General features: G+C 60.2%; 2 protein-coding genes across 8 annotated transcripts in view; both read right to left on the bottom strand.

Moving 5' to 3' along the window:
- LOC146434339 (maestro heat-like repeat-containing protein family member 7) overlaps nt 1-10,232 on the bottom strand; it is an 11,334-nt gene extending 1,102 nt beyond the window's left edge. Inside the window, exons 1-15 of one of the 5 annotated variants that reach the window (XM_085065835.1) lie at nt 10,099-10,232; nt 9,751-9,812; nt 9,493-9,642; nt 9,161-9,309; nt 8,803-8,950; nt 8,370-8,557; nt 8,143-8,280; nt 7,752-7,866; nt 7,443-7,580; nt 7,059-7,235; nt 6,781-6,936; nt 6,543-6,644; nt 1,771-1,873; nt 1,426-1,482; nt 750-1,133 (exon numbers count right to left, since the gene is read on the bottom strand). In XM_085065835.1, coding sequence (XP_084921961.1) covers nt 934-1,133; nt 1,426-1,482; nt 1,771-1,873; nt 6,543-6,644; nt 6,781-6,936; nt 7,059-7,235; nt 7,443-7,580; nt 7,752-7,866; nt 8,143-8,280; nt 8,370-8,557; nt 8,803-8,950; nt 9,161-9,309; nt 9,493-9,642; nt 9,751-9,812; nt 10,099-10,219 — 2,004 coding nt within the window. In that variant the 5' untranslated portion in view covers nt 10,220-10,232 and the 3' untranslated portion in view covers nt 750-933. Of the gene's footprint in view, nt 1-749; nt 1,134-1,425; nt 1,483-1,770; nt 1,874-2,190; nt 2,293-2,428; nt 2,585-2,718; nt 2,896-3,102; nt 3,241-3,411; nt 3,527-3,802; nt 3,941-4,029; nt 4,218-4,462; nt 4,611-4,820; nt 4,973-6,542; nt 6,645-6,780; nt 6,937-7,058; nt 7,236-7,442; nt 7,581-7,751; nt 7,867-8,142; nt 8,281-8,369; nt 8,558-8,802; nt 8,951-9,160; nt 9,310-9,492; nt 9,643-9,750; nt 9,813-10,098 lie in introns of those variants that run through there. The other 4 variants (XM_085065834.1, XM_085065833.1, XM_085065831.1 and 1 more) reach the window with 4 other exon arrangements.
- Nucleotides 10,233-14,427: 4,195 nt separating this feature from the next.
- LOC146434338 (maestro heat-like repeat-containing protein family member 7) lies at nt 14,428-24,740 on the bottom strand. Of its 3 annotated transcripts, none has more exons than XM_085065827.1 (15): nt 23,755-24,740; nt 23,429-23,487; nt 23,182-23,334; nt 22,845-22,993; nt 22,429-22,576; nt 21,996-22,183; nt 21,770-21,907; nt 21,384-21,498; nt 21,075-21,212; nt 20,640-20,816; nt 20,351-20,506; nt 20,090-20,191; nt 15,433-15,535; nt 15,101-15,144; nt 14,428-14,795 (listed from the first exon to the last, which is right to left on the bottom strand). In XM_085065827.1, exons 1-15 carry the CDS (start codon nt 23,873-23,875, stop codon nt 14,565-14,567), a joined length of 2,022 nt encoding a protein of 673 aa, XP_084921953.1. In that variant the 5' UTR covers nt 23,876-24,740; the 3' UTR covers nt 14,428-14,564. The 3 variants fall into 3 exon arrangements, with proteins under 3 accessions (XP_084921953.1, XP_084921954.1, XP_084921955.1); XM_085065828.1 differs by having other exon boundaries at nt 14,433-14,795; nt 15,088-15,144; nt 23,755-24,739; XM_085065829.1 differs by lacking the exons at nt 14,428-14,795; nt 15,101-15,144; nt 15,433-15,535 and adding exons at nt 18,773-19,130; nt 19,410-19,466; nt 19,665-19,767 and having other exon boundaries at nt 23,755-24,739.
- Nucleotides 24,741-25,846: the final 1,106 nt, after the last annotated feature.

Genomic DNA, 25,846 nt, shown 5'->3' with positions numbered 1-25,846 from the left:
GCAGGGTCACCTTGCCCTCCTTGTCAGCCAGCCCAGCCTGGGCACCTCGGGGGTGTCCATATTCGGGGGTGTCCAGGTGTACATACTGCGGAAGCCAAGCCTTGAGAGCTTTTGTGAGACACCATGAGGAAGCACTGGGTTGCAGGAACAGGGGGGCTGCCTGAGGGCTTCTTCTGGCCTCTGACACCCAATTCCTCAGGGCTTCCCACCACCCCATCCCCTCAGGGGCCTCCTGTCCCCTTGCAGCCTCCTGCTGCCCACCCCCTCACGCATCCCCCTCGTGCCTTCCCACTGCCTTGTCCCGTCAGGGCCTGGGCAGCACCTCATCCCTGCAGGCCTCCCACCGCCCTGTCCCCTCAGGGTCTCCCCCAGCCCGGCCATCCTGCCCGGCCGTGGCGCAGCCCCGACGAAGCTCCAGAGGAGCCCCGGATCAAGAGGCACCGGGGAGCCCTCAGCAATCCAGCCAGCAACACACGGGCAGGAGGACACAGGTGGAGCTTCCAGGCTGCCAGAGGGCTTGTGGCCATCTCCAGGCACCAGTCTCGCAGGGATCCCCGCAGCTGTGGCCTCTGCCAGCCCGCTCCGTTGGAAGTGTTTGGGCTTCGGCAGAACCAGCGAAGGCCAAGGGGCTTCTGGCCACTTCCACACTGCACGCCTGGGCAACTTGCTGGGCACAAGCACCCGTCTTCCCCTCTTCCCCTATGCCCTGCAGACACTGGGCACCAAAAGAAAGATCCTGGCATTGGGTGTATTATAACACGTTCTATATTTGAGAATTATATAAACATTATAAATTATATTACTATTACTATGATATTAACTAAAATAACAATATATGAACCCTTGTACAAGGGCATAGAAAAAAAAAAAAGTCTTTGTAAAACAGATGTTCCCCGCTGGCTCAGGTAGCCCCAGCAGAGAGAGGTTTGCAGATTAGCTGTCTGCTGATCTCCAGCAGCTCAGCCAGCAATGGCCACACAGACGAGGCCGTGACTTCCATATCCTGCGAAGCAAATCATGCAGCCTCTGGGCTCTGGACATGGGAGCTCTCTCTGCTGCATTGAGGACGTACAAGCTTTGCAGTGCCAGATTTGATACGGCACTGCTTACGTCCTTGGCCGTGTCTTCAAGGGCTGCAAGAGAGAGGAAGAGAGCCACGGTCAGAGCCTGGATCTGCGGGGACCCGAGGAGAGTTCCCCGGCCAGGGCCATCCCCACCAGCCTTTGCCATGGCCAGGGACGAGCAGGGACCAACGGGATCAGCCGGAAGGTGCTGGCCACGAATCCCCCACGTGCCCCTGAAATCTCTCTGTTCTGTTCACATTACGCCCCTCGTCCACACAGGGCACAGAGCAATGCAGAGCCGGGACAGGGATTGCAGCTCCCCGCTGCCAGCCCCCGCTTACACCCCACTGCCCTCACTCACCCTTGCAGATGACGTGGAATTCTTCCTGCTGCCCCCTCAGATGCCGCCCGAGAATCCCTGGGAACACAGAACCCTGTGTCACAGCCCCAGCGGCACAGCTCCCCCACAGCGGCGCTTCAAGCCCCCGGGCCACAAGGCGTCCTGCGCCGGCAGAGCTCAGCCCGGGCGCTTGCCGCATCCGGACGCCCAAGGAAGGGCACGGCTCCCTGCGAGAGCGGGGCGGTAGCAGCCCCGAGGCCAGGCGGGGCTGCAGAGCCTTGGGCACGGATGCCGCTGCCGGGGCAGCAGCCGGGGCTGGGGCCGAGCTGCGGCGGGGCGGGGCGGGAGCCCGGGATCGTGCCTCACCAAGGAACCTGACGGCCGCCTCTCGCAGGGACTCCTGTGGGTTGTCCAGGTAGGGCAGGGCGTGGCGCAGGTGCTCGGCCGCTTGGCTCCTGTCCTTTGCCAGCTGGAGAGAGCGCCAGGAGGGAAGGCTTGGCGTGGGCTCTGCCCCTTGGCCTGCCCAGCCCTGGCCTCCCCTGCCCCTGCCGCTGGCGCCGCACTTTGGAGGGGGCAAAGGGCCGGAGTGCTGCCCAGAGAGCCACACAGCCCAGCCGGGCCGGGGCTCCATCGGCACCCGGCTCGGGGCCAGGGCAGGCTGGAGAAGAGCCCGTGTGGTTCCTGGGTGCAGCAGTGGGCAGGGGCACCGCTGCCAGCCCCACACACTGGCCACCGGGGGAGGGTATTTTCTCCAGGCTGGGGCTGTGGTTTTCACGTCATCCTTACCAGACACTCGCCAAACTTCCAGAGTTTCTCCTCGTTGACAAGCTTTGCAATGTCCCACCACTTCAGGAACTTGGCCACAGCAAGCAGCGCTGTTCGAGAAGCCTGGAGAGCAGCAGAGACCCACAGATGGCACCACAGCTCAGGGCACAGGACGCCTAGAGCGCAGCCCATGAGGCACCAGGACAGGAGTCAGCTGAGCCCGCTCTCAGGGGCACTCCAGCAGCTCACAAGTCCTCACCTGTGCCACAGATCTCTTCTCATCATGGCAGTGGAAGAAGAATGGGAGCAGGCTCCGGCGCACTTGTATCTTCAGGAGCTCTTTTCCTTCTTTTTCTAAAGATGACATCAGAGCTCGGAAGATAAATATGGAGAGCAGCTGCACCTGGCTATCTTCCTTTCCAAAAGAAGGAAGAAATTACCCCAGCATTGGCTGCTCCAGGCCCACGTGGGCACAGGCCTGAAAAATCCATAGAACACAAAGTGTTCAGGCAGCACCCAGTGCCCATGCGTGGGGGCACAGAACCTTACGTTGTCAAAGAGTGGCAGGAGCGCCTCAGCCAGCTGCAGGGTGATGGGCCTGGATATCAGGGTGGCATTATCCAGAAAGAAAGAGCCGAGCACCACGATGGCCATCCTGACCACATCATTATCATTTTCCCGGAGGAGCTCCACGAGGTTTTCTGTCAGGCTCTGCATTCTATCAGCCTGTGCAGAACACAAGGCTGTGCAACCCCACCCTGCTGCTGCAGGGCCCAGAGGCCAAAGGCCTGTCCCCAAGCACTCAGGCAGCTGAACGCGGAGGCAGGAGAGCTGGGAGCAGCTGCATCAGCTCCCGAAGCCCAGCCAAGCCCAAGTGACTGTGTTCCCTAGCCCCACGCTGCCATGAATGCTTCAGCTACTGCCCCTTCTCACCATTGAGGGATTGTCAATGAGCATGTGGAGGACTCTGAGAACCTGGAGACGTATCTCCCTGCGCTCGCTCTGCAGGTGCCTTGACAGGAGTTGCATGATGCTGTCACCACTTTCCTTCAAGTCCAACCATGGGACAACCTGAAAGGCACAGGCAGTGACGGGGGAGCCGGCCGGCAGGAGCCCAGAACCATTCAGGCCTAGGCCCATGCAGCAGCACAGGGCACGGGCACCGTCCCAGGCAGCTGCACCTACGAGAGGGCGGAGAGCCGGGAGGCAGCTGAGCGAGGCAGCACTGGCCTTCAGGCTCACCTCCACAAGGAATGCCAGCGCGGGGAAATCCCAGTATGGCCTCTCTTTGCAGAGCATGTCAAGGAGGCTGCATAAGATGCTGCCAGACAAGAGCACGGATGCATTGCACATCTCCCTGGAAGGTGGAAAAAGGCACTAAGACGCTGACGTGGGATGGCAAACCTCTCACAGGCCTGACTCACAGAGTTGTGATCTTCTGCACCACCCTGCCAGGGGACCTGGGCCCTTTGTGAGCTGGCTGCTCCTGGTCAGCCTCCTCTCCCAGGCTTTTCCAGTCTGCTTGGCCATCCCTCAGTGACAAGGCCCGCTGGCCCACAACCATGGGGACTGTGTGGGACACCCCAGGCACAGAGCACAAATGCCGAGGGCTGTGGGGAGAAGGGGATCTCACCTGGCCAGCACACCCATGGCATAGTGGTGGGTGTCAGCACAGAGCAGTGTGTCCCAGCCATGCCTGCGTTCCATTGCCAGCACCACATGCTCACACTGCTGTAGGCAGAGCAGGGCCTTGAGGGTCCTCACTGCGAAGCTGTGTGCAGAGCAAAGCCCAGGTCACGCTGGGACCGCTGGCTCCTCCCCTGGGGACATGGGAGGGACAGGAGGACTGGCATGGAGCACCTGTTGGGGTTGGTGGCAAGGCCGTGTTGCTCCTGGCATCCCTTCCAGAAGGTTTCAACCTCATCTGGCATCTCCAAAGTGCTGAAGAACACTTGGAAGAGCAGATGCACAAAGACGATCGGGAAAAACGCTATCAGTACATGTTGGCCGCAGGGCACCTGGAAGATCTTCCACATCACCACCGTTGCCTGCAAAAGACAAACCGCGCCGAGACAGCGCTCAGTGCCGAGGTGTCCGTGTGGCAGGGCCCGAGCGTGGGAGGGAGAGGCCAGGGGAGAGGCAGGGGGAGCACCGGGCCTGGTGGCCCTGGACCTGCCCCTAGGCCAGGTTTCAGCCCAGGGCCTGAGGCAGGGAGATGCACTGGGGGAAGGAGGATGGAGAGCTGCGGGAGAGGCGAGCTGGGGGCGAGCAAAGGCCACTTCCACAAACTCACAGCCAGGGCAAAGACATTCCTGTTGTCCCCATCACAGGTGCACGTGCTGTGCTTTGGCCAGTTTGCCAGCACATCAAGGAGAGTCAGCATCGCTGGCCTCACAGTCCTGGGTGAGGACATGATCGCCTCCCACATGGTCATGGCAGCTCTGTGGGGTCAGAGCTCTGTGTCAGGAGGGTCTCTGCCACAGCACCGTGCCATAGGCAGCTGTGGGGGCCCAGGCTGCCTTCCAGCCCTGTCTATGCCCACTGCCCACACGCCCAGTGGACAGGCTCCTGAGGGGACAGACCCCAGGGACAGGTTCCACAGGGTGATGGGCTGGTGAGCCCTGAGCCCTCTGGGCAGGTGGGTCCTGTACCTGTCACATGATGGGGCCACACGCAGGAGGGTTATCATTACGTCAGCAGGGTATTGCTCCGTCAGATCCAGAAGTATTTTACATGCAGCGTACTCCGAAGACTCATTATTGGCCTTGAGCCATCGGTGGATGTACCTCACTATGGGTGGCACCTGCAGAAGGCCCAGGGAGAGTTGGAAAGCTGCCAGAGGGAGTAATGTGCCCAGCTTCCCCAGAGAAGTGCCTCCCTTCCCACCACACCGTGATGAACTAAAAGGCCTAATTGTACAAGTGGGCATGGCTTGGGAGACCAAGCATTTCCTGGAGAGCTCATCCCTGGCCACAGGCTGCTTACTTGCTGTCAACTGGAAACACCATGCTTCATAAGGAAACCCAGCAGGGCAGTACTGGTCCTGCTTTGAAGATGGCAGAGTATCATCTGGCCCCAGCATTCCTGATACTGGTCTCTTCCTCCCACAGATCAGCCCTCAACAGAGCTCCAACAGCGCAGCCATCCACAGCCTCGCAGACGAGGCCGTGTCCTCCATGCCTGCTGGAGCCGCTCTTGCAGCCTCTGCGCTCTGGACAAGGGAGTTCTCTGGACAGCCTGAAGGATGTATAACGTTTGAAGGGCCAGGTTTGCGATGGTGGGGCTGATGTCATCTGCCATGTCTTCGAGGGCTGCAAGAGAGAGGAAGAGAGCCACGGTCAGAGCCTGGATCTGCGGGAACCCGAGGAGAGTTCCCCGGCCAGGGCCATCCCCGCCAGCCTTTGCCATGGCCAGGGACGAGCAGGGACCAACGGGATCAGCCGGAAGGTGCTGGCCACGAATCCCCCACGTGCCCCTGAAATCTCTCTGTGCTCTACCCACGCCGTCCCTCGTCCACACAGGGCGCAGAGCCATCCAGAGCCGGGACAGGGATTGCAGCTCCTCCCTGCCAGCCCCCGCTGTCACCCCGCTGCCATCACTCACCCTTGCAGATGATGTGGAATTCTTCCTGCTGCCCCCTCAGATGCCGCCCGAGAATCCCTGGCAACACAGAACCCTGTGTCACAGCCCCAGCGGCACAGCTCCCCCACAGCGGCGCTGCCAGCCCCAGGGCCACAAGGCTGCCCGCGCCGGCAGCGCTCAGCCCGGGCCCTTGCCGCATCCGGACGCCCAAGGAAGGGCACGGCTCCCTGCGAGAGCGGGGCGGCAGCAGCCCCGAGGCCAGGCGGGGCTGCAGAGCCTTGGCCACGGATGCCGCTGCCGGGGCAGCAGCCGGGGCCGGGGCCGAGCTGCGGCGGGGCGGGGCGGGAGCCCGGGATCGTGCCTCACCCAGGAACCTGACGGCCTCCTCTCGCAGGGACTCCTGTGGGCTGTTCAGGTAGGGCAGGGCGTGGCGCAGGTATTCGGCCGCCCGGCTCCTGTCCTTTGCCAGCTGGAGAGAGCGCCAGGAGGGAAAGCTTGGCGTGGGCTCTGCCCCTTGGCCTGCCCAGCCCTGGCCTCCCCTGCCCGCCAGCAGCCGCTGGCGCCGCGCTTTGGAGGGGGCAGAGGGCCGGAGTGCTGCCCGGGGAGCCGCACAGCCCAGCCGGGCCGGGGCTCCATCGGCACCCGGCTCGGGGCCAGGGCAGGCTGGAGAAGAGCCCGTGTGGTTCCTGGGTGCAGCAGTGGGCAGGGGCACCGCTGCCAGCCCCACACACTGGGCACCAGGCGAGGGGGTTTTCTCCAGGCTTGGGCTGTGGCTTTCAAGCCATCCTTACCAGGCACTCGCCAAACTTCCACAGCTGGTTCTTCTTCACCAGCTGCTTCAGATCCCACCTCTTCAGGAACTTGGCCACTCCAAGCAGTGCTGCCCGAGAAGCCTGCATAGCAGCAGAGACCCACAGATGGCACCCCAGCTCAGGGCACAGGACGCCTGGAGCGCAGCCCATGAGGCACCAGGGCAGGAGTCAGCTGAGCCCCCTCTCAGGGGCAGTCCAGCAGCCCACGAGTCCTCACCTGTGCCACAGGTCTCTTCTCATCATGGCAGTGGAAGTAGAGTGGGAGCAGGCTCTGCCATGCCTTTATCTTTAGGGCCTTTTTTCCCTTCTTCCCCACAGAAGTCACCAAGCCTCGGAAGACAAAGATGGAGAGCCGCTGCACCAGGCTATTATCCTGTTGGAAAGGAAGAAAAAAAGACCTCAGCACTGGCTGCTCTGGCACACGCCTGAAAATCCACAGGGCACAAAAAGCCCAGGCCAGGACTAGTGCCTGTGCCTGGGGGCACAGAGCCTTACATTGTCAAAAAGTGGCAGGAGCGCCTCAGCCAGCTGCAGGGCGATGGAGCTGGGGAGCGGCACGACTTTGTCCGACACTCTATAGCCCAGTGCAGTGAGTGTCATTGCAACCATGTCTCCATCTGTGTCGTGCAGTAGCTTCATGAGCCTTTCAGTCAGCCTCCACATTCTATCGGCCTGTGCAGAACACAAGGTTGTGCAACCACACCCTGCCGCCGCAGGGCCCAGAGGCCAAAGGCCTGTCCCAAAGCACTCAGGCAGCTGAGCCGGCAGGCAGGAGAGCTGGGAGCAGCTGCCTCAGCTCCTGAAGCACAGCCAAGCCTGGCTGACTGCATTCCCTTGCCCCACGCTGCCATGAATTCCTCAGCCGCTGCCCCTTCTCACCATCGATGGATTGTCAATGAGTTCCAGGAGGGCCCTGAGCGCCAGGCGACGTCTCTCCCTGCACTCGCTCTGCAGGAGCCTTGACACAATTTCCAGGACTTTGTTACCAACTTTTCTGAAATCCTGGCATGGGATGACCTGAAAGACACAGGCAGTGACAGGGGAGCCAGCTGGCCAGAGCCCAGAACCAGTCAGCACTGGGCCCAGGCAGCAGCACAGGGCACGGGCACCGTCCCAGGCAGCTGCGGCTATGAGAGGGCAGAGAGCTGGGAGGCAGCTGGGCGAGGCAGCGCTGGCCTTCAGGCTCACCTCCGCAAGGAATGCCAGGGCGGGCAGCTCCCAGCGTGGCTCCTCTATGCTAAGGAGCCTGAGCATGTGGCGAGCGATCCGGGAAGACAAGGGTACGGAGACAAAAGACATCTCCCTGGAAGAAGAGAAAAGGAACCAAGTCCATGAGATGGGGGGACAGACCTCTCCCAGGACGGTCTCACAGAGGCCTGGTCTTTGACCAGCATCCCTGGAGGGATGTGGGCAAATTGGGAGGCGGCTCCTTCTGGACACCTTCCTCTCCCAGCCTTTTCCTGTCTGCTTGGCCATCCCTCAGTGACAAGGCCCGCTGGCCCACAACCATGGGGACTGTGTGGGGCACCCCAGGCACAGAGCACAAATGCCGAGGGCTGTGGGGAGAAGGGGATCTTACCTGGCCAGCACACCCACGGCATAGTGGTGGGTGTCAGCACAGAGCAGTGTGTCCCAGCCACGCCTGCGTTCCATTGCCAGCACCACTTGCTCACAATGCCGTCGGCAGAGCAGAGCCTTGAGGGTCCTCACTGCGAAGCTGTGTGCAGAGCAAAGCCCAGGTCACGCTGGGACCGCTGGCTCCTCCCCTGGGGACATGGGAGGGACAGGAGGACTGGCATGGAGCACCTGTTGGGGTTGGTGGCCAGGCCGTGTTGCTCCTGGCATCCCTTCCAGAAGGTTTCAACCTCATCTGGCATCTCCAAAGTGCTGAAGAACACTTGGAAGAGCAGATGCACAAAGAGGATCGGGAAAAACGCTATCAGTACATGTTTGCGACAGGGCAGCTGGAGGATCTTCCACATCACCACCGTTGCCTGCAAAAGACAAACCACGCCGAGACAGCGCTCAGTGCCGAGGTGTCCGTGTGGCAGGGCCCGAGCGTGGCAGGGAGAGGCCAGGGGAGAGGCAGGGGGAGCACCGGGCCTGGTGGCCCTGGACCTGCCCCTAGGCCAGGTTTCAGCCCAGCGCCTGAGGCAGGGAGATGCACTGGGGGAAGGAGGATGGAGAGCTGCGGGAGAGGCGAGCTGGGGGCGAGCAAAGGCCACTTCCACAAACTCACAGCCAGGGCAAAGACATCCCTGTTGTCCCCATCACAGGTGCACGTGCTGTGCTTTGGCCAGTTTGCCAGCACATCAAGGAGAGTCAGCATCGCTGGCCTCACAGTCCTGGGCGAGGACATGATCGCTTTCCACATGGTCATAGCAGCTCTGTGGGGTCAGAGCTCTGTGTCAGGAGAGTCTCTGCCACAGCACCGTGCCATAGGCAGCTGTGGGGGCCCAGGCTGCCTTCCAGCCCTGTCTATGCCCACTGCCCACACGCCCAGTGGACAGGCTCCTGAGGGGACAGACCCCAGGGACAGGTTCCACAGGGTGATGGGCTGGTGAGCCCTGAGCCCTCTGGGCAGGTGGGTCCTGTACCTGTCACATGATGGGGCCACACGCAGGAGGGTTATCACTACGTCAGCGGGGTATTGCTCCGTCAGATCCACCACGGTACGGTCCAGCCTGAGCTCAGCCGAGTCATTTGACTTTAGCCATCGGTGGATGTACCTCACCATGGCTGGCACCTGGAGAAGGCCCAGGGAGAGCTGGAAAGCTGCCAGAGGGAGTAATGTCCCCAGCTTCCCCAGAGAAGTGCCTCCCTTCCCACCACACTGTGATGGCCTCAAAGGCTTAAAGGTACTAGTGGGCATAGCTTGGGAAGCCAAGCGATTCCTGGAGAGCTCCAGCCCTGGCCACAGGCTGCTTACTTGCTTTGGACTGGAAACACCATTCTTCACAAGCAAATCCAGCAGAGCAGCACTGGTCTTCGTCTTGAAGACGGCAGAGTATGCTCTGGCCCCAGCCTCCCTGATGATAGCCTCTTCCTCCCGAAGTCTCCTGATAAATGTGCAAACCATCTGTAGGAGAAGTTTAAGAAGAAAGTGATGTGCCATGGAGTGCTCCAAGCGAGGTGCTCGGCTGAGCAGTGACAGCAAGCCCAGCCCCAGTGGGATGGCTGCAGCTACCTGCGCTGTTCTGCGGAAGAGACCACCTTCCGCAGGATCCTGCTCTTGTGTCTGGTCCGTGCCTGCATGTGGGAAAGAGTGAGCACAGCCAGGGCTGAGGGGCTGCAGGAGAGGCCAGAGAACACAGCCCAGGCCTGTGCTGCCCAGGCAGGGACAGCCCCGGGATGCCCAGGGGATGCAGCACGGCTGCAGCAGGGGTCAGCCCCAGCCCCTCTTCTAGTCTATCTATGGGGCATGGGATGGGATGGGATGGGATGGGATGGGATGGGATGGGATGGGATGGGATGGGATGGGATGGGGCCAAGCTGGCTGCAGGCACCAGCCCTGTGGCCCAGCTCTGCCACTCACCCGTCTGCAGCGGCTGGACCTGCTCCACCTCTCCAGGCTGCTGTGCTGGGGCAGCTCCAGGGCCTTCTTCCTCCTCCTCCTCCCAGGCCACCTTGGGCTCGCTTGGGGGTTTCTGCTCCATGTCACTGACTGGAACAATGGCTGCTTGCAGGAGAGACGCCTTGGGAAAGCTCTGGGAAAGCAAGTGCTGCAGAAGGCACCTCCAAGAGAGAAGTCTTGGGAAGGCTACAGGACAGCAAGTCCTGCACTCTGGTCTTGAGGGCTCCTGCCACAAGGACAGGAGACTCCTCGTCCTTGGTGACCGTGGTCACCAAGTCCCGCGGTCTGGCCTCGAGGGCACAGGCCACAGGGATAGGCGATGCCTCGGAAAAGCTCCGAGTCACCAAGTCCCGCGGTCTGCCCTCGGGGGCAGCTGCAAAAGAGAAGCCTCGAGGAGGCCACAGGTCACCAAGTCCTGTGGCTTGGCCTCGGGGGCACCTGCAAAAGAGAAGCCTCGAGGATGCCACAGGTCACCAAGTCCTGTGGCTTGGCCTCGAGGTCACCTGCAGGAAGAACGCCTCGGAAAAGCTCTGGGTCGGCAAGGAACGAGTGCGCTGTGGGAAATCCTCACGGCAACGCTCTGTCCCGTCCTGTCCCGTCGCGTGCTCCGAGCACTGAGGCTTAGCTGTGTCGCTTCCAGCACCTATGTCACGGCATGTCACAAAGGGCCCATGGACACGCCGTCCTGTGGCATCCCATGATGACCATGCTGCACCATGTCACAAAGGGCCCTTGCACACGCTGCCACCTGCCCTGGGGCCGCCCCCACCCCAGGATGGCTGCTGGCCATCCTAAACACGGGGGTGTCACACACACAAGGAAGGCGTGGGCCAGGGCACCAATGCTGCTCTGAGCCCTGGGGCTTGGGGAGCACTGAAATCAGCAGGTGTGGCAGAGTCCCCACAAAAGCACACCTGCCACCCCCCCGTACCCTGGCAGTGCTGGTGCCCGTCTGCTGCCACACAGACCTGTGCCCCCGCCGGGCTTCTCTGCCAGGGGGCAGCCAAAGCCAACGGGCAGGTGCCCGATGGCAGGAGCAGCTGGAGCAGCTGGAGGCAATGCTTGGTATCTGTCAGATGATGTTGCTCCTTCCTGGAATGATTGTTTTTCATGGAAGGGATTAGCAGCAGCACCAGAACACCATCAGCTGCTGCATTTCATGGGACAAAGGGATTCTACAGAGACACTGTCATGTTTCCTTGTGCTCTTCTGTCTGTTTTTCTGGGAAAAACATTCGTCCATCCTCTGATGTTCAACGCTGCAGTTGCTGCGTGTCTGGCTGTGGCAGCTCACGTCCAAACACAACTGGGTGCCTACTTGGCAAGGCAATGGACGGCCACCAACTGGGAAGCTCAAGCATGGCTATATTTAAAGCTTCCAACAATCTCTTCTCCATCTCCAAAGGCAAACACATGTTGGAAAAGTCAAATGAATTGCAATGCTCCCGGGATACAAATTATCAATAAAGAAAGCAGCAAGGATTGCGCACAGAGCCTTTGGAAACACTCCCTAGATGAATTCAAGTCTCTCCCATGCAGGGCTGTCACAGCTGAGCTTCTACACTGCCGCACGGTTCCAGGGTGAGCGGGAAGAAGTCCACAATGTTCATGTACAGTCTGAAATGGGGATGCAGGGTTGGACCGAAGGCTTTCCTCAGGGGGATGGTGCCGAAATCCAGTGCGTTCTGGTGCGCCAGCATGACAGAGCTCAGCAGGTCTGACGGACAGCCTGTGCAAGGAACAAGCGAGATCTGGTGTTGTGGGTGCCTGGCACTGGGCTTCTGGAGAATGATTGCCTGAGAAGGTGCTCGCTCTCCCCTGCCACAGATGGGCAGAGGAGAGGAAAACAAATTTAACAAAGGGGTCATGAGTACATTTGTTGTACACCAATTACAACGTATAATAACAAAGACTTTTTTTTTTCCCAATTTATTAAAGGGACTGCAGGTACCAGTCTGGGTGCTTAGCCTTCTAAGCAAATTGTATTTATATCAGACGACTAGAAATACATGTAAAGAGTGCATGCACCGGCGTGCCAGCTTTGGGAACAAAAGTTGATAGCGTTTAGGGACAGGCTGCGATCTCACAGGGTGGGAGCGCTGAAAAGCCCAGTCCGCTCCCGGCAGCCCGCCGGCGCCTCGCCCAGAGGCACACAGCCACAGCGGCTGGCAGTTCCCGCGCCCCGCGGCTGAGGGGAGCGGCGGGGCGGAGCCGCTCGATGCTGGGCGGGAAACGTACCCTGCGGCGCGGAGGAGGCGGCGGCGGCTGCGCAGCAGGGAGTGGCGCGGGCCTGCCGTGTCCCTCAGGGCGCCCGCGGCCCCTCAGCGGCCGTGGCGTGCCTGCGGGCAGCCGCGTGTCCCCTCAGCGACACACGGCATGCCCGGCTGCCCCTCGGGTGACCATCGCGATCCCTCAGTGACCCTGACGTACCCTCAGGAACACGACAGACTCCTGCCTCTCCTTCAGTGACGCCCGTGTCTGCTCCGTGCGACCCACATCACCTGGCACACGCATTCCCCTCAGAGACCTTCATGGCCCCTCAGCGACACACGTGCCTCCGCCTCAAATGTCCTTCGTGTCCCCTCAGCATAACAAGGGGTACCCTCCTCCCCCTCAGTGACCCCCATATCCCCTCAGGGGAATCCGCAGCACCTGACACCCTCTTCCCCCTCAGTGACCCTCGTGTCCCTTCAGTGGCATGCGGGGCACCCACATGGCCTTCGGAGACCATCACGGCGCCTCAGCAACGCACAGGGCATCCATCTTCCCTTCAGTGAGATAAAAGGCACCTGCCACCCGCTCAGGGAACCTCCTGTCCCCTCAGCATCCCTTGGGGCACCCTCCACTCCCTCAGTGACCCTCGCGTTCCATCAGCAAATGGAGGGACACCAGCCACCCCCTCAGCGATGCACCCTGGGTACAGGCAGTCATGCCGGGCAGGAGCCATCAGCTGGCAGAAAGCTGCTGGGGCTGGGGGAAAAGCCCTGCTCTCCTTACAGGTGGGGCTGGGAGTTGGGGGAGCTCCATTTGCCCCCTCAAGTGCAGAGACAAGGGATCTCACCCTCCTTGTAGGGCTGCACCTCTCTCCAGGAAGCCCAAGGAGCGTGATGGCAAAAGGCCAACGACAGCAAAGCAAAGACCCAGCCCTGCTCACTGAGGGTCACTGAGGGAGTGGAGGGTGCCGCAAGTGATACTGAGGGGACGTGTGGCTCACTGAGGGAAAATGAGGGGACATCCACCAGTGGCTCACGTCCACTGAGTCTACTGAGCCCTTTCCCTGGACAGGACCCTTCTGGAACTGCAAAGCTCGCACGCTCACGTATCCGTGCCCCGGGAACGCTCTTGGCCCAGAGGGCCTTGCTCATGGTGCCTCTTGGGCTCAAAGCTGCTGCTCTTCTTCCTCTGTCTTGCCCAAAGCCACAGAGGTCAGCCTCCCCCGCAACAAGAGGAACAAGACTCAATACCCAGGCAGTCAAGCTCATGGCCTAAGGCTGAGCAGGGCCAGGGCCCCAGTCGCAAGGACAGGGAGGGCAGGCGCCCAGCCCCACAACCCCTGGGCCCACAGGTCTGAAAGGCTGGGAGCAGGGGTACACACCTCATTTTGGGTGGTCCCTCCAACTGGTCAGTGAGGGACATGCCTTGGGGAAACACCAGAGCAGCCGGGTTGCAGGAACAGGGCAGCTGCCTGAGGGCTTCTTCTGGCCTCTGACACCCAATTCCTCAGCGCTTCCCACCACCCCATCCCCTCAGGGGCCTCCTGTCCCCTTGCAGCCTCCTGCTGCCCACCCCCTCACGCATCCCCCTCGTGCCTTCCCACTGCCTTGTCCCGTCAGGGCCTCGGCAGCACCTCATCCCTGCAGGCCTCCCACCGCCCTGTCCCCTCAGGGTCTCCCCCAGCCCGGCCATCCTGCCCGGCCGTGGCGCAGCCCCGACGAAGCTCCAGAGGAGCCCCGGATCAAGAGGCACCGGGGAGCCCTCAGCAATCCAGCCAGCAACACACGGGCAGGAGGACACAGGTGGAGCTTCCGGGCTGCCAGAGGGCTTGTGGCCATCTCCAGGCACCAGTCTCGCAGGGATCCCCGCAGCTGTGGCCTCTGCCAGCCCGCTCCGTTGGAAGTGTTTGGGCTTCGGCAGAACCAGCGAAGGCCAAGGGGCTTCTGGCCACTTCCACACTGCACGCCTGGGCAACTTGCTGGGCACAAGCACCCATCATCCCCTCTTCCCCTATGCCCTGCAGAGACTAGGCAGCAAAAGAAAGATCAGGGCATTGTGTATTATAACAAATTCTCTATTTGAGAATTATATTGACAATATCCATTATATTACTACTAATATAATATTAATTACATTAACAATACAAGAACCCTTTATTAGGGCATACCAAAAAAATAAACAAAATGATCATAAAATCAGGTGTTCTCTGCTGACTCAGGTGGCCCCAGCAGACAGAGCACACAGATCAGCTCTCAACAGAGCTCCAACAGCGCAGCCATCCACAGCCTCGCAGACGAGGCCGTGTCTTCCATGCCTGCTGGAGCTGCTCTTGCAGCCTCTGTGCTCTGGACAAGCGAGTCCTCTGGACAGCCTGAAGGATGTATAACGTTTGAAGGGCCAGGTTTGCGATGGTGGGGCTGACATCATCTGCCATGTCTTCGAGGGCTGCAAGAGAGAGGAAGAGAGCCACGGTCAGAGCCTGGATCTGCGGGGACCCGAGGAGAGTTCCCCGGCCAGGGCCATCCCCGCCAGCCTTTGCCATGGCCAGGGACGAGCAGGGACCAACGGGATCAGCCGGAAGGTGCTGACCACGAATCCCCCACGTGCCCCTGAAATCTCTCTGTGCTCTACCCACGCCGACCCTCGTCCACACAGGGCGCAGAGCCATCCAGAGCCGGGACAGGGATTGCAGCTCCTCCCTGCCAGCCGGCGCTGACACCCCACTGCCCTCACTCACCCTTGCAGATGACGTGGAATTCTTCCTGCTGCCCCCTCAGATGCCGCCCGAGAATCCCTGGGAACACAGAACCCTGTGTCACAGCCCCAGCGGCACAGCTCCCCCACAGCGGCGCTGCCAGCCCCGGGGCCACAAGGCATCCTGCGCCGGCAGAGCTCAGCCCGGGCCCTTGCCGCATCCGGACGCCCAAGGAAGGGCACGGCTCCCTGCGAGAGCGGGGCGGCAGCAGCCCCGAGGCCAGGCGGGGCTGCAGAGCCTTGGGCACGGATGCCGCTGCCGGGGCAGCAGCCGGGGCTGGGGCCGAGCTGCGGCGGGGCGGGGCGGGAGCCCGGGATCGTGCCTCACCCAGGAACCTGACGGCCTCCTCTCGCAGGGACTCCTGTGGGCTGTCCAGGTAGGGCAGGGCGTGGCGCAGGTACTCGGCCGCCCGGCTCCTGTCCTTTGCCAGCTGGAGAGAGCACCAGGAGGGAAGGCTTGGCGTGGGCGCTGCCCCTTTGGCCTGCCCGGCCCTGGCCTCTGTTATGAGTTTGGTCTCAAAAACCAATCAGAGACGTAGAGCTAATTAAAGAATTTATTAATTGAGCAAGCAGATAGCAGCCAAGTTACAGCGCTGGGCGGACGCGGTGAGCCTCCCTGCTACGCCTACAGCAACGCACCCAAAGCTTAAAAGCCGTCAATTTTTATAGCTCTTTTTATCCCCTCTCTTGAGTCCTCTCGTGGGTCTTGACTGGTGTTCTCTTGGGTGTCTCGATTGGCCGCGGAATCGTCGCTGTCTGTGTTGGTTGGTTGTGGTTTGGGGTACGTGGCTCTCGGGGGGGGGTTTCTTTCTTGCATATCAGTTAGACTGTCTCTCGTGGGAATCACACAAGGCTGCTGAGCGGCCTTTCGAAAAGAGTTACAATTGTTGCAAACTTGCAGCAGAACGGTTTGGCTCTAAAACAGAACTCTTTCTGTTTAAGCAAAACTAAAAAGCAGAGCTTAGCAAAAGTAAAGAATTAAAACTTATTATAGCAAAAGTAAAGAATTAAAGCTTATTATTTTTTTTTCTAAATAATTCGTGAACTACACCTCTTGTAATTTATCACAGCCTCCCCTGCCCGCCAGCAGCCGCTGGCGCCGCGCTTTGGAGGGGGCAAAGGGCCGGGTGCTGCCCGGGGAGCCGCACAGCCCAGCCGGGCCGGGGCTCCATCGGCACCCGGCTCGGGGCCAGGGCAGGCTGGAGAAGAGCCCGTGTGGTTCCTGGGTGCAGCAGTGGGCAGAGGCACAGCTGCCAGCCCCATCCTTACCAGGCACTCACCAAACTTGCACTGCTGCTTCTTCTTCACCAGCTTCTTCAGATCCCACCTCTTCAGGAACTTGGCCACAGCAAGCAGCACTTCCTGAGAGGCCTGCATAGCAGCAGAGACCCACAGATGGCACCCCAGCTCAGGGCACAGGACGCCTAGAGCGCAGCCCGTGAGGCACCAGGGCAGGAGTCAGCTGAGCCCGCTCTCAGGGGGACTCCAGCAAGCCACGAGTCCTCACCTCTGCCACAGATGTCTTCTCATCATGGCAGTGGAAGCACAGTGGGAGCAGGCTCTGCCATGCCTTTGTCTTCAGGGCCTTTTTTCCCTTCTCCCCTAGAGAAGTCACCAAGCCTCGGAAGACAAAGATGGAGAGCTGCTGCACCAGGCTATTATCCTGCCGGAGAGGAAGGAAAAAGACCTCAGCATTGGCTGCTCTGGGCTCACCTGGGCACACGCCTGAAAATCCACAGGGCACAAAAAGCCCAGGCCAGGACTCGTGCCTGTGCCCAGGGGCACAGAGCCTTACATTGTCAAAGAGTGGCAGGAGCGCCTCAGCCAGCTGCAGGGCGATGGGGCTGGGGAGCGGCACGACTTTGTCCGACACTCTATAGCCCAGTGCAGTGAGTGTCATCACAACCATGTCTCCATCTGTGTCCTCCAGTAGCTTCATGAGGCTTTCAGTCAGACTCCACACTCTTCCGGCCTGTGCAGAACACAAGGCTGTGCAACCACACCCTGCTGCCGCAGGGCTCAGAGGCCAAAGGCCTGTCCCAAAGCACTCAGGCAGCTGAACCGGCAGGCAGGAGAGCTGGGAGCAGCTGCCTCAGCTCCTGAAGCACAGCCAAGCCTGGCTGGCTGCTTTGCCCAGCCCCACGCTGCCGTCGAGGCTTCAGCCACTGCCCCTTCTCACCATTGAGGGATGGTCAATGAACTCCAGGAGGGCCCTGAGCGCCAGGCGACGTCTCTCCCTGCACTCGCTCTGCAGGTGCCTTGACACAATTTTCAGGACTCTGTTACCACTTTTCGTCAAATCCAGGCAGTCAAGGACCTGAAAGGCACAGGCAGTGACAGGGGAGCCAGCTGGCAGGAGCCCAGAACCAGTCAGCACTGGGCCCAGGCAGCAGCACAGGGCATGGGCACCGTCCCAGGCAGCTGCGGCTATGAGAGGGCAGAGAGCTGGGAGGCAGCTGGGCGAGGCAGCGCTGGCCTTCAGGCTCACCTCCGCAAGGAATGCCAGGGTGGGAAGAAACTCTGCTTCTGGGCCGGCATTTTTTAAATGTTCCTCATGGAACAGGTTTTCCACAGCTCTGGGCAGTGTGTTTTGCTTGGCGAGCATGGCCTTTGGGCCCAGGCCAATATGCTTTTCCTCTCCTTTGCCTTGGGCAAACTGCAGTTGTCATCTTTGTGCTCCCTTGAGGTAAAGTGAGCAGCTGCTTTGCCTCTCACTACTGTTACGCAGAGCTCTCCCTTGGTGAGGTGGATGCCGGAGAGGGTCGTGGGCCTTCATCTTGCTGGAATTGTTTTTTCTCATGAGGGAAGCCAGTGCCATCTTGTACTACGTCATGAGCAGGTTTTCCTCCTGCATATTGGGTTTTTGTTCCAGTGTATGGGGGAGGGAAGGCATAATATTTGTTTAATAATGTTTAATATCTAGGAGTTATTCACTTTTTTCCCTTGGCTTGTGGGCCAGGTTGTTTGTTAATAACCTCTTAGTTTTTTTTTCATTTGCATCCAATAATTTCTATTGGTGGAAAGGGATTGGTGGAACCCTTTTAGAAGAAACTACTCATTCCAGAGTGTCCTCTTTTAAACTGTCAACAAACTGACACAAGTTCTGATCAGGTCTGAAGCAGGGGCTGCAATTCCTCCATGTGGGGACCAGAACCATGCACAGGATCCCGGCACTGCGTGGCGGTGCTCCCTACCTTGGGATGGTCACGTGTCTGAGTCGCAGCCAGCGTACTGCTGCTTCATTTGCTCCTAAGCATACCCAAAACTCACTGTTAAGCCCAGATGGTCTCTGGTGCTGCCCTCTCCCTGTCCCTGTGCAAGGATGGAGCATTGCTGTGCTTCCAGGAAGCTATTCTTGAAGACTTCTAGCATTCCAAGTTCCTTAGCCCTCCGTGGATGCTTGCCCTAGAATCCCTCACAGCTGCCTTGAGAGCATACTCAAGTCTGCTCTTCTAAAATCCAGGGCCTCTAGTGAGCTCAGCAAGACCTTTCACTCCACCGTGTTGTGGAACTGGACCTCCAGGACAGGGACCTGTCCAGCCTGATGTGCCCTTGTTCCTCTGCGTCTCTGCACAGAACACGGCGCAGAAGAGAACAGCAGCAGGAGCCTGTGTGTCCCTGGGCTCAGGTTTTGTGCCGCTTCAGCATCACACAGGTGCAGATAAAGTGAAGCCAAACTGTTTATTAATGGCAGGGGAAGTGTCGGGATGGGATGGGGGCAAAAAAATAGGGGATGGGCAGGGTCTGAGGGCAGGAGGGAAGGAGCTGTTAACTGGGAGGGAGAGGGGAGGTGCTAATAGAGCTTCCCACGGGCTCAGCTGTTCCCATCATCAGCTGTGCCCGGAGCTCCAGCTGGATTCCTCTGGTTTCTAGGTGTCATCTCCAATGGTATCTAGGGGTCTAAAAGGGACACTGGTTGTTTCTAAGGAGCAGATGAACGGAGTTCTGCAGCTCTTTGGTTGAATATATGCTGAACTACAACGTTTGTGCGAGAAGGGTTGTCGTCTATGCTCAGGGCTTGAAGGGCTGAAACAGAGAGGAGCAGCGCCATGGTCACAACCCAGATCTGTGGGAATACAAGGAGACACCCCTGCCAGGGACACCCACCCAACTCTTGCCACAGCCGGAAATGAGCAGGGACCAACAGGTTCAGCTGGAAGGTGCTGGCCACAAATCCCCCATGTGCCCCTGAAATCCACCTGTGCTCTGCCCCTCGTCCACAAAGGGCGCAGAGCCATCCAGAGCCGGGACAGACTGCAGCTCCCCCCTGCCAGCCCCTGCTGACACCCCACTGCCCTCACTCACCCTCACTGAGGACTTGGAACTCTTCCTTCTGCCCCATCATGAGCACCCCAGCGATCCCTGTGATCAAAGAGCCCTGTGTCAAGACCCTTGACGCATCCAGACACCCAAAGGCACGGTGCGAGAGCGGCTGCAGCAGCATCTCCGAGGCCAGGTGGGGATCCAGAGCCCTGGGCCCAGATGCCGCTGCCGGGGCAGCAGCCGGGGCTGAGGCCAAGCTGCTGTGGGGCAGGGAGGGAGCCCGGGATCGTGCCTCACCAATGAACCTCACAGCTGCCTCCCGCAGGGAATTCTGTGGGCTGTCCAGGTAGGGCAGGGCGTGGCGCAGGTGCTCGGCCGCCCGGCTCCTGTCCTTTGCCAGCTGGAGAGAGCGCCAGGAGGGAAGGCTTGGCAAGGGCTCTGCCCCTTGGCCTGCCCAGCCCTGGCCTCCCCTGCCCGCCAGCAGCCGCTGGCGCCGCACTTTGGAGGGGGCAGAGGGCCGGAGTGCTGCCCGGAGAGCCGCACAGCCCAGCCGGGCCGGGGCTCCATCGGCACCCGGCTCGGGGCCAGGGCAGGCTGGAGAAGAGCCCGTGTGGTTCCTGGGTGCAGCAGTGGGCAGGGACACAGCTGCCAGCTCCACACACTGGCCACCAGGGACAGGGGGCTTCTCCAGGCTTGGGCTGTGGCTTTCAGACCATCCTTACCAGGCACTCGCCAAACTTCCACAGCTGGTTCTTCTTCACCAGCTGCTTCAGACCCCTTCTCTTGAGGAACCCAGCTACACAAAGGAGTGTTGCCCAAGATGCCTGGAGAGTAGCAGAGAATTGGAGATGGCACCACAGCCCAGGTGACAGCATCCACATCCTTGTGCCAAGGCCTGCAGGAGGCTGCAGCCTGCAAGGTGCCAGGGCAGGAGGCAGCCGAGTCCCCTCCCAGGGACTCACCGCCAGCCCATGAGTCCTCACCTCTGCCACAGGCCGGTTCTCATTATGGCAGTGGAAGAAGAGTGGAAGTAGGCTCTGGCTCACAATTGTCTTCAGTGGCTGTTTTGCCTCTTCCACTACCAACTCCATCACCATACAGAAGAGATGAATGGAGAGCAGCTGCACATGGCTGTTGTCCTGGAGAAAAGGAAGACAAAAAAATCTCAGCACCAACTACTCCAGGTGCACCCAGGCAAACGCCTGAAAATTCTCATGATGCAAAGCGTCTGGGCAGCAGCCACTGCACATGACTGGGAGCACAGAGCCTTACGTGATCAAACAGCGGCAGGAGTGCCTCAGCCAGCTTTGGGGCGGTGGTGCTGGACACCAGGATGTCTTTGTTCTGGAGCATATTTTTGAACACAGACAGAGTCATGCCGACCACATCTCCATCTGCTTCTCCCAGCGGCTCCAGAAGGTTTTGAGACAGCCAGCACATTCTTCTGGCCTGTGTGGAACACAAGGCTGTGCTGTGAAGCCATGAACAGTCGCACTGCCAACACTGCCCTGGCGCTGCAACCCCACTGTGCTGCCGCAGGGCCCAGAAGCCAAAGGCCTGTCCCAAAGCATTCAGGCAGCTGAACCAGGAGGCAGGAGAGCTGGAAGCAGCTGCCTCACATCCCAAATCCCAGCCAGCTCCAAGCAAGTGCTTTCCCCATGCAGCCCCATGCTGCCAGTACGGCTTCAGCCACTGCCCCCTTCTCACCATCGAGGGGTCCTTGCTGAGCACCATGAGGCCCCTGAGTGCCAGGCGACGCCTCTCCCTGCACTCACTCTGCAGGTACCTTGACATGACCTTCAAGACCCTGTGACCACATTCAGTCAAGTCCAGGCAGTCAAGGACCTGAAAGGCACAGGCAGTGACAGGGGAGCCAGCTGGCAGGAGCCCAGAACCATTCAGGCCTAGGCCCAGGCGGCAGCACAGGGCACGGGCACCATCCCAGGCAGCTGCGGCTATGAGAGGGCAGAGAGCTGGGAGGCAGCTGGATGAGGCAGCGCTGGCCTTCAGGCTCACCTCCACAAGGAATGCCAGGGCGGGCAGATCCCAGCGTGGCTCCTTGCCCCTGAGCAGCATGAGCAGGTGGAGTGCAATCCCAGAACACAGAGGGCTCGAGACACGGCGCATTTCCCTGGAAGGAGGAAAAAGGAACCAAGTCCCTCAGGTGAGGTGGCAAACCTCTCCCAGGACTAACTCACAGAGGTCTGGTCTTTCCCCAGCATCCCTAGAAGGGATGTGAGTGCTTTTGGAGGCTCCTGGTCAGCCTCCTCTCCCAGCATTTTCCAGTATGCTTGGCCATCCCTCAGTGACAAGGCCCGCTGGCCCACAACAACGAGGACTGTGTGGGGCACCCCAGGCACAGAGCACAAATGCCGAGGGCTGTGGGGAGAAGGGGATCTCACCTGGCCAGCACACCCACGGCATAGTGGTGGGTGTCAGCACAGAGCAGTGTGTCCCAGCCACGCCTGCGTTCCATTGCCATCAGTAAATTCAGACAGCGCAGATGGTGGAGCAGAGCCCTCATGGTCTGCACTGCGAAGCTGTGTGCAGAGCAAAGCCCAGGTCACGCTGGAAGCACTGGCCCTGCCCTGAGTACATAGGAAGGACAGGAGGACTGGGATGGAGCACCTGCTGATGCTGGTGGGAAGGCGGTTGTCCTTTCGGCATTCTCTCCAAAAGTTATCAACCTCCTCTGGCACCTGTTCTGTGCTAAAGAACACTTGGAACAGTAGAGCCAAGAGGAGGCGGGGAGAAGACACTCTAAATGGCTCTGGGCACCAGGGCAGGTGGAGAATCTCCCAAACCACCCTGCTTGCCTGCAAAAGACAAACGGCGCCGAGACAGTGCTCAGTGCCGAGGTGTCCGTGTGGCAGGGCCCGAGCGTGGCAGGGAGAGGCCAGGGGAGAGGCAGGGGGAGCACCGGGCCTGGTGGCCCTGGACCTGCCCCTAGGCCAGGTTTCAGCCCAGCGCCTGAGGCAGGGAGATGCACTGGGGGAAGGAGGATGGAGAGCTGCGGGAGAGGCGACCTGGGGGCGAACAAAGGCCACTTCCACAAACTCACAGCCAGGGCAAAGACATCATTGAGTTCCCCATCAGAGGTGGACATTCTGTGCTTTGGCCAGTCCTCCATCACACAGAGCAGTGTTGGAAGCACCTTCTCCACTGCCATTCCTGACGAGGCTATGGTCCTCCACATTATTGCAGCAGCTCTGTGGGTCATGAGCTCTTAGTCAGGGGTGTCACAGCACCGTGGCCTGGGCAGCCATGGGGGCCCAGGTGATAGAGACATGGTGCTCTGGGGTGCAGGCAGGGAGCATGGCGGCAGGCTGGGCAGCTGACATGCCAGGGCTAGGAAATGGCAGCTGTTGGGTCCTGGAACTCGCTGACTGTCTAGCAGACCCACTGGACTGGCTGTAAAGGGTGATGGGCCCTAAAGCCTGGTCAGCCCTAAGCCCTCAAGGCAGGTGGGCCCTGTACCTGTCACAAGATGGGGCACAGCGCAGGAGGGTCACTGCGACATCAGCAGGGTGTTCCTGGCTCAACCTCAGGAGGTCCATGAAGAACCTGTCATCTGGAACTACACTAGACACAAGGCTCAGGTACATGTTCCTCACAAAGGCTGGCACCTGGAGAATGCACAGGGAAAGCTGCAGTGTTGCCAAAGGAAACAACTTCCCCAGCTTCCCCCAGGAAGTACTTCCCTTCCCTAACCACTACACTGGGCCAGCCTCAAAGGCTGAGGGGGCCCAGTGCCCATCGCTTGAGGACCCACATGGCCCTTGCAAGGCTCAAGCTCTGTCCATAGACTGCTTACTTCACTTGCATGGGAGACAACCCTCATCCCAAAAAGATCTGGACTAGGAGCTGAAGGCAGGTCCTGAGCGGGCATGGGGTGAGTCTTTGCTGCACCCTCAGTCTGCATGGTGTCGATCCCTCTGCGTCGAGTGCCTTTGAGGTTCTGAAACATCTGCAAGAAAATGAAGGGCAGGGAAGAGAGATGTCCCATCAAAGCACTCCAATGCTGATGCTGAGCTGAGCAGGGGGGGAATGGCTCAGAATACCTGGCCTATAAAGTGCCAGCAGCCAGGGGCATGGTCCTGCTCTTGTGTCTGGTCCGTGCCTGCATGTGGGAAAGAGTGAGCACAGCCAGGGCTGAGGGGCTGCAGGAGAGGCCAGAGAACACAGCCCAGGCCTGTGCTGCCCAGGCAGGGACAGCCCCGGGATGCCCAGGGGATGCAGCACGGCTGCAGCAGGGGTCAGCCCCAGCCCCTCTTCTAGTCTATCCATGGGCATGTCCCTGCAGCATGGATGGGATGGGATGGGATGGGATGGGATGGGGCCAAGCTGGCTGCAGGCACCAGCCCTGTGGCCCAGCTCTGCCACTCACCCGTCTGCAGCGGCTGGACCTGCTCCACCTCTCCAGGCTGCTGTGCTGGGGCAGCTCCAGGGCCTTCTTCCTCCTCCTCCTCCCAGGCCACCTTGGGCTCGCTTGGGGGTTTCTGCTCCATGTCAGTGACCGGAACAATGGCTGCTTGCAGGAGAGACGCCTTGGGAAAGCTCTGGGTAAGCAAGTGCGGCAGTCGTGCCTTGAAGGCACCTCCAAGAGAGAAGTCTTGGGAAGGCTACAGGACAGCAAGTCCTGCACTCTGGTCTTGAGGGCTCCTGCCACAAGGACAGGAGACTCCTCGTCCTTGGTGACTGTGGTCACCAAGTCCCACGGTCTGGCCTCGAGGGCACAGGCCACAGGGATAGGCGATGCCTCGGAGAAGCTCCGAGTCACCAAGTCCCGCGGTCTGCCCTCGGGGGCACCTGCAAAGGAGAAGCCTCGAGGAAGCCACAGGTCACCAAGTCCTGTGGCTTGGCCTCGAGGTCACCTGCAGGAAGAACGCCTCGGAAAAGCTCTGGGTCGGCAAGGAACGAGTGCGCTGTGGGAAATCCTCACGGCAATGCTCTGTCCCGTCCTGTCCCGTCGCGTGCTCCGAGCACTGAGGCTTAGCTGTGTCGCTTCCAGCACCTATGTCACGGCGTGTCACAAAGGGCCCATGGACACGCCGTCCCGTGGCATCCCATGATGACCATGCTGCACCATGTCACAAAGGGCCCTTGCACACGCTGCCACCTGCCCTGGGGCCGCCCCCACCCCAGGATGGCTGCTGGCCATCCTAAACACGGGGGTGTCACACACACAAGGAAGGCGTGGGCCAGGGCACCAATGCTGCTCTGAGCCCTGGGGCTTGGGGAGCACTGAAATCAGCAGGTGTGGCAGAGTCCCCACAAAAGCACACCTGCCACCCCCCCGTACCCTGGCAGTGCTGGTGCCCGTCTGCTGCCACACAGACCTGTGCCCCCGCCGGGCTTCTCTGCCAGGGGGCAGCCAAAGCCAACGGGTAGGTGCCCAATGGCAGGAGCAGCTGGAGCAGCTGGAGGCAATGCTTGGTATCTGTCAGATGATGTTGCTCCTTCCTGGAATGATTTGTTTTTCATGGAAGGGATTAGCAGCAGCACCAGAACATCATCAGCTACCGCATTTCATGGGACAAAGAGATTCTACAGAGACACTGTCAAGTTTCCTTGTGCTTTTCTGACTGCCTTCCTTGCATTCTGGGGGAAAAAAAAGAATCAGAGCTTTAAGTTTAGCACAGCATTTGCTGTGTGCCCAGCTGAGGCTGCAGCTGATACCCAGGGCATTGGGAAAGTGCAAAACATAGGGATAACTCCGGGGTGCGGAACTGTTCTGTATGTCTGATTAGGGCCAGCACCTGGAAGGAACAGCTAAGGGTAGTTCTGGAAGTAGACTTGCTCTTCTTGTGCACATTCCTGTGCACACTGGTGATGTTTGTGAGGCATTCAGAGCCACTTCAGCAGCAGTGACTCCACAGCCCTGCTCGAGCAGACATTGCCATCCTCCCCATGGTGGCAGCAGCTCTGCAGGCCTAGAGCTCTTCGTCAGGGGGGCCTCGGCCACAGAACCATGGCCTGGGCAACCATGGCGTCCCAGGCTGGCCACCAGCCCTGCCTCTGCCCTGGCAGCACCCAGTGGCCGTGCCCTGGCCTCCTGTGCCCTTACTCTTCTTAAAGGTGCTGACACCAAATAGTGGGTCCTGGGGAGTCAGGGCTCCAGAGCCCCGGGCCCGGATGCCGCTGCCGGGGCAGCAGCCGGGGCTGGGGCCGAGCTGCGGCGGGGCAGGGAGGGAGCTCCGGGATCGTGCCTCACCCAGGAACCTGACGGCCGCCTCTCGCAGGGCCTCCTGTGGGCTGTCCCGGTAGGGCAGGGCGTGGCGCAGAGCCGCGGTGCCACCCGGGGAGCCGCACAGCCCAGCTGGGCCGGAGCTCCATCGGCACCCGGCTTGGGGCAGGGCAGCCTGGAGAAGAGCCCGCGCAGCCTGGGGAAGGGAGCAGCGTGTGGGCCGCAGGCTGGTGCCCCTGGGTGCAGCACCGGACACAGACTGACTCCGGAATTTAGACCTTACAGAACATGG

Source organism: Lichenostomus cassidix, chromosome 7 (genome assembly GCF_008360975.1).
Source record: "Lichenostomus cassidix isolate B80296 chromosome 7, HeHo_3.0, whole genome shotgun sequence".
Taxonomy (NCBI): Eukaryota; Metazoa; Chordata; class Aves; order Passeriformes; family Meliphagidae; genus Lichenostomus; species Lichenostomus cassidix.
This window is presented reverse-complemented; position numbering and strand designations above follow the sequence as displayed.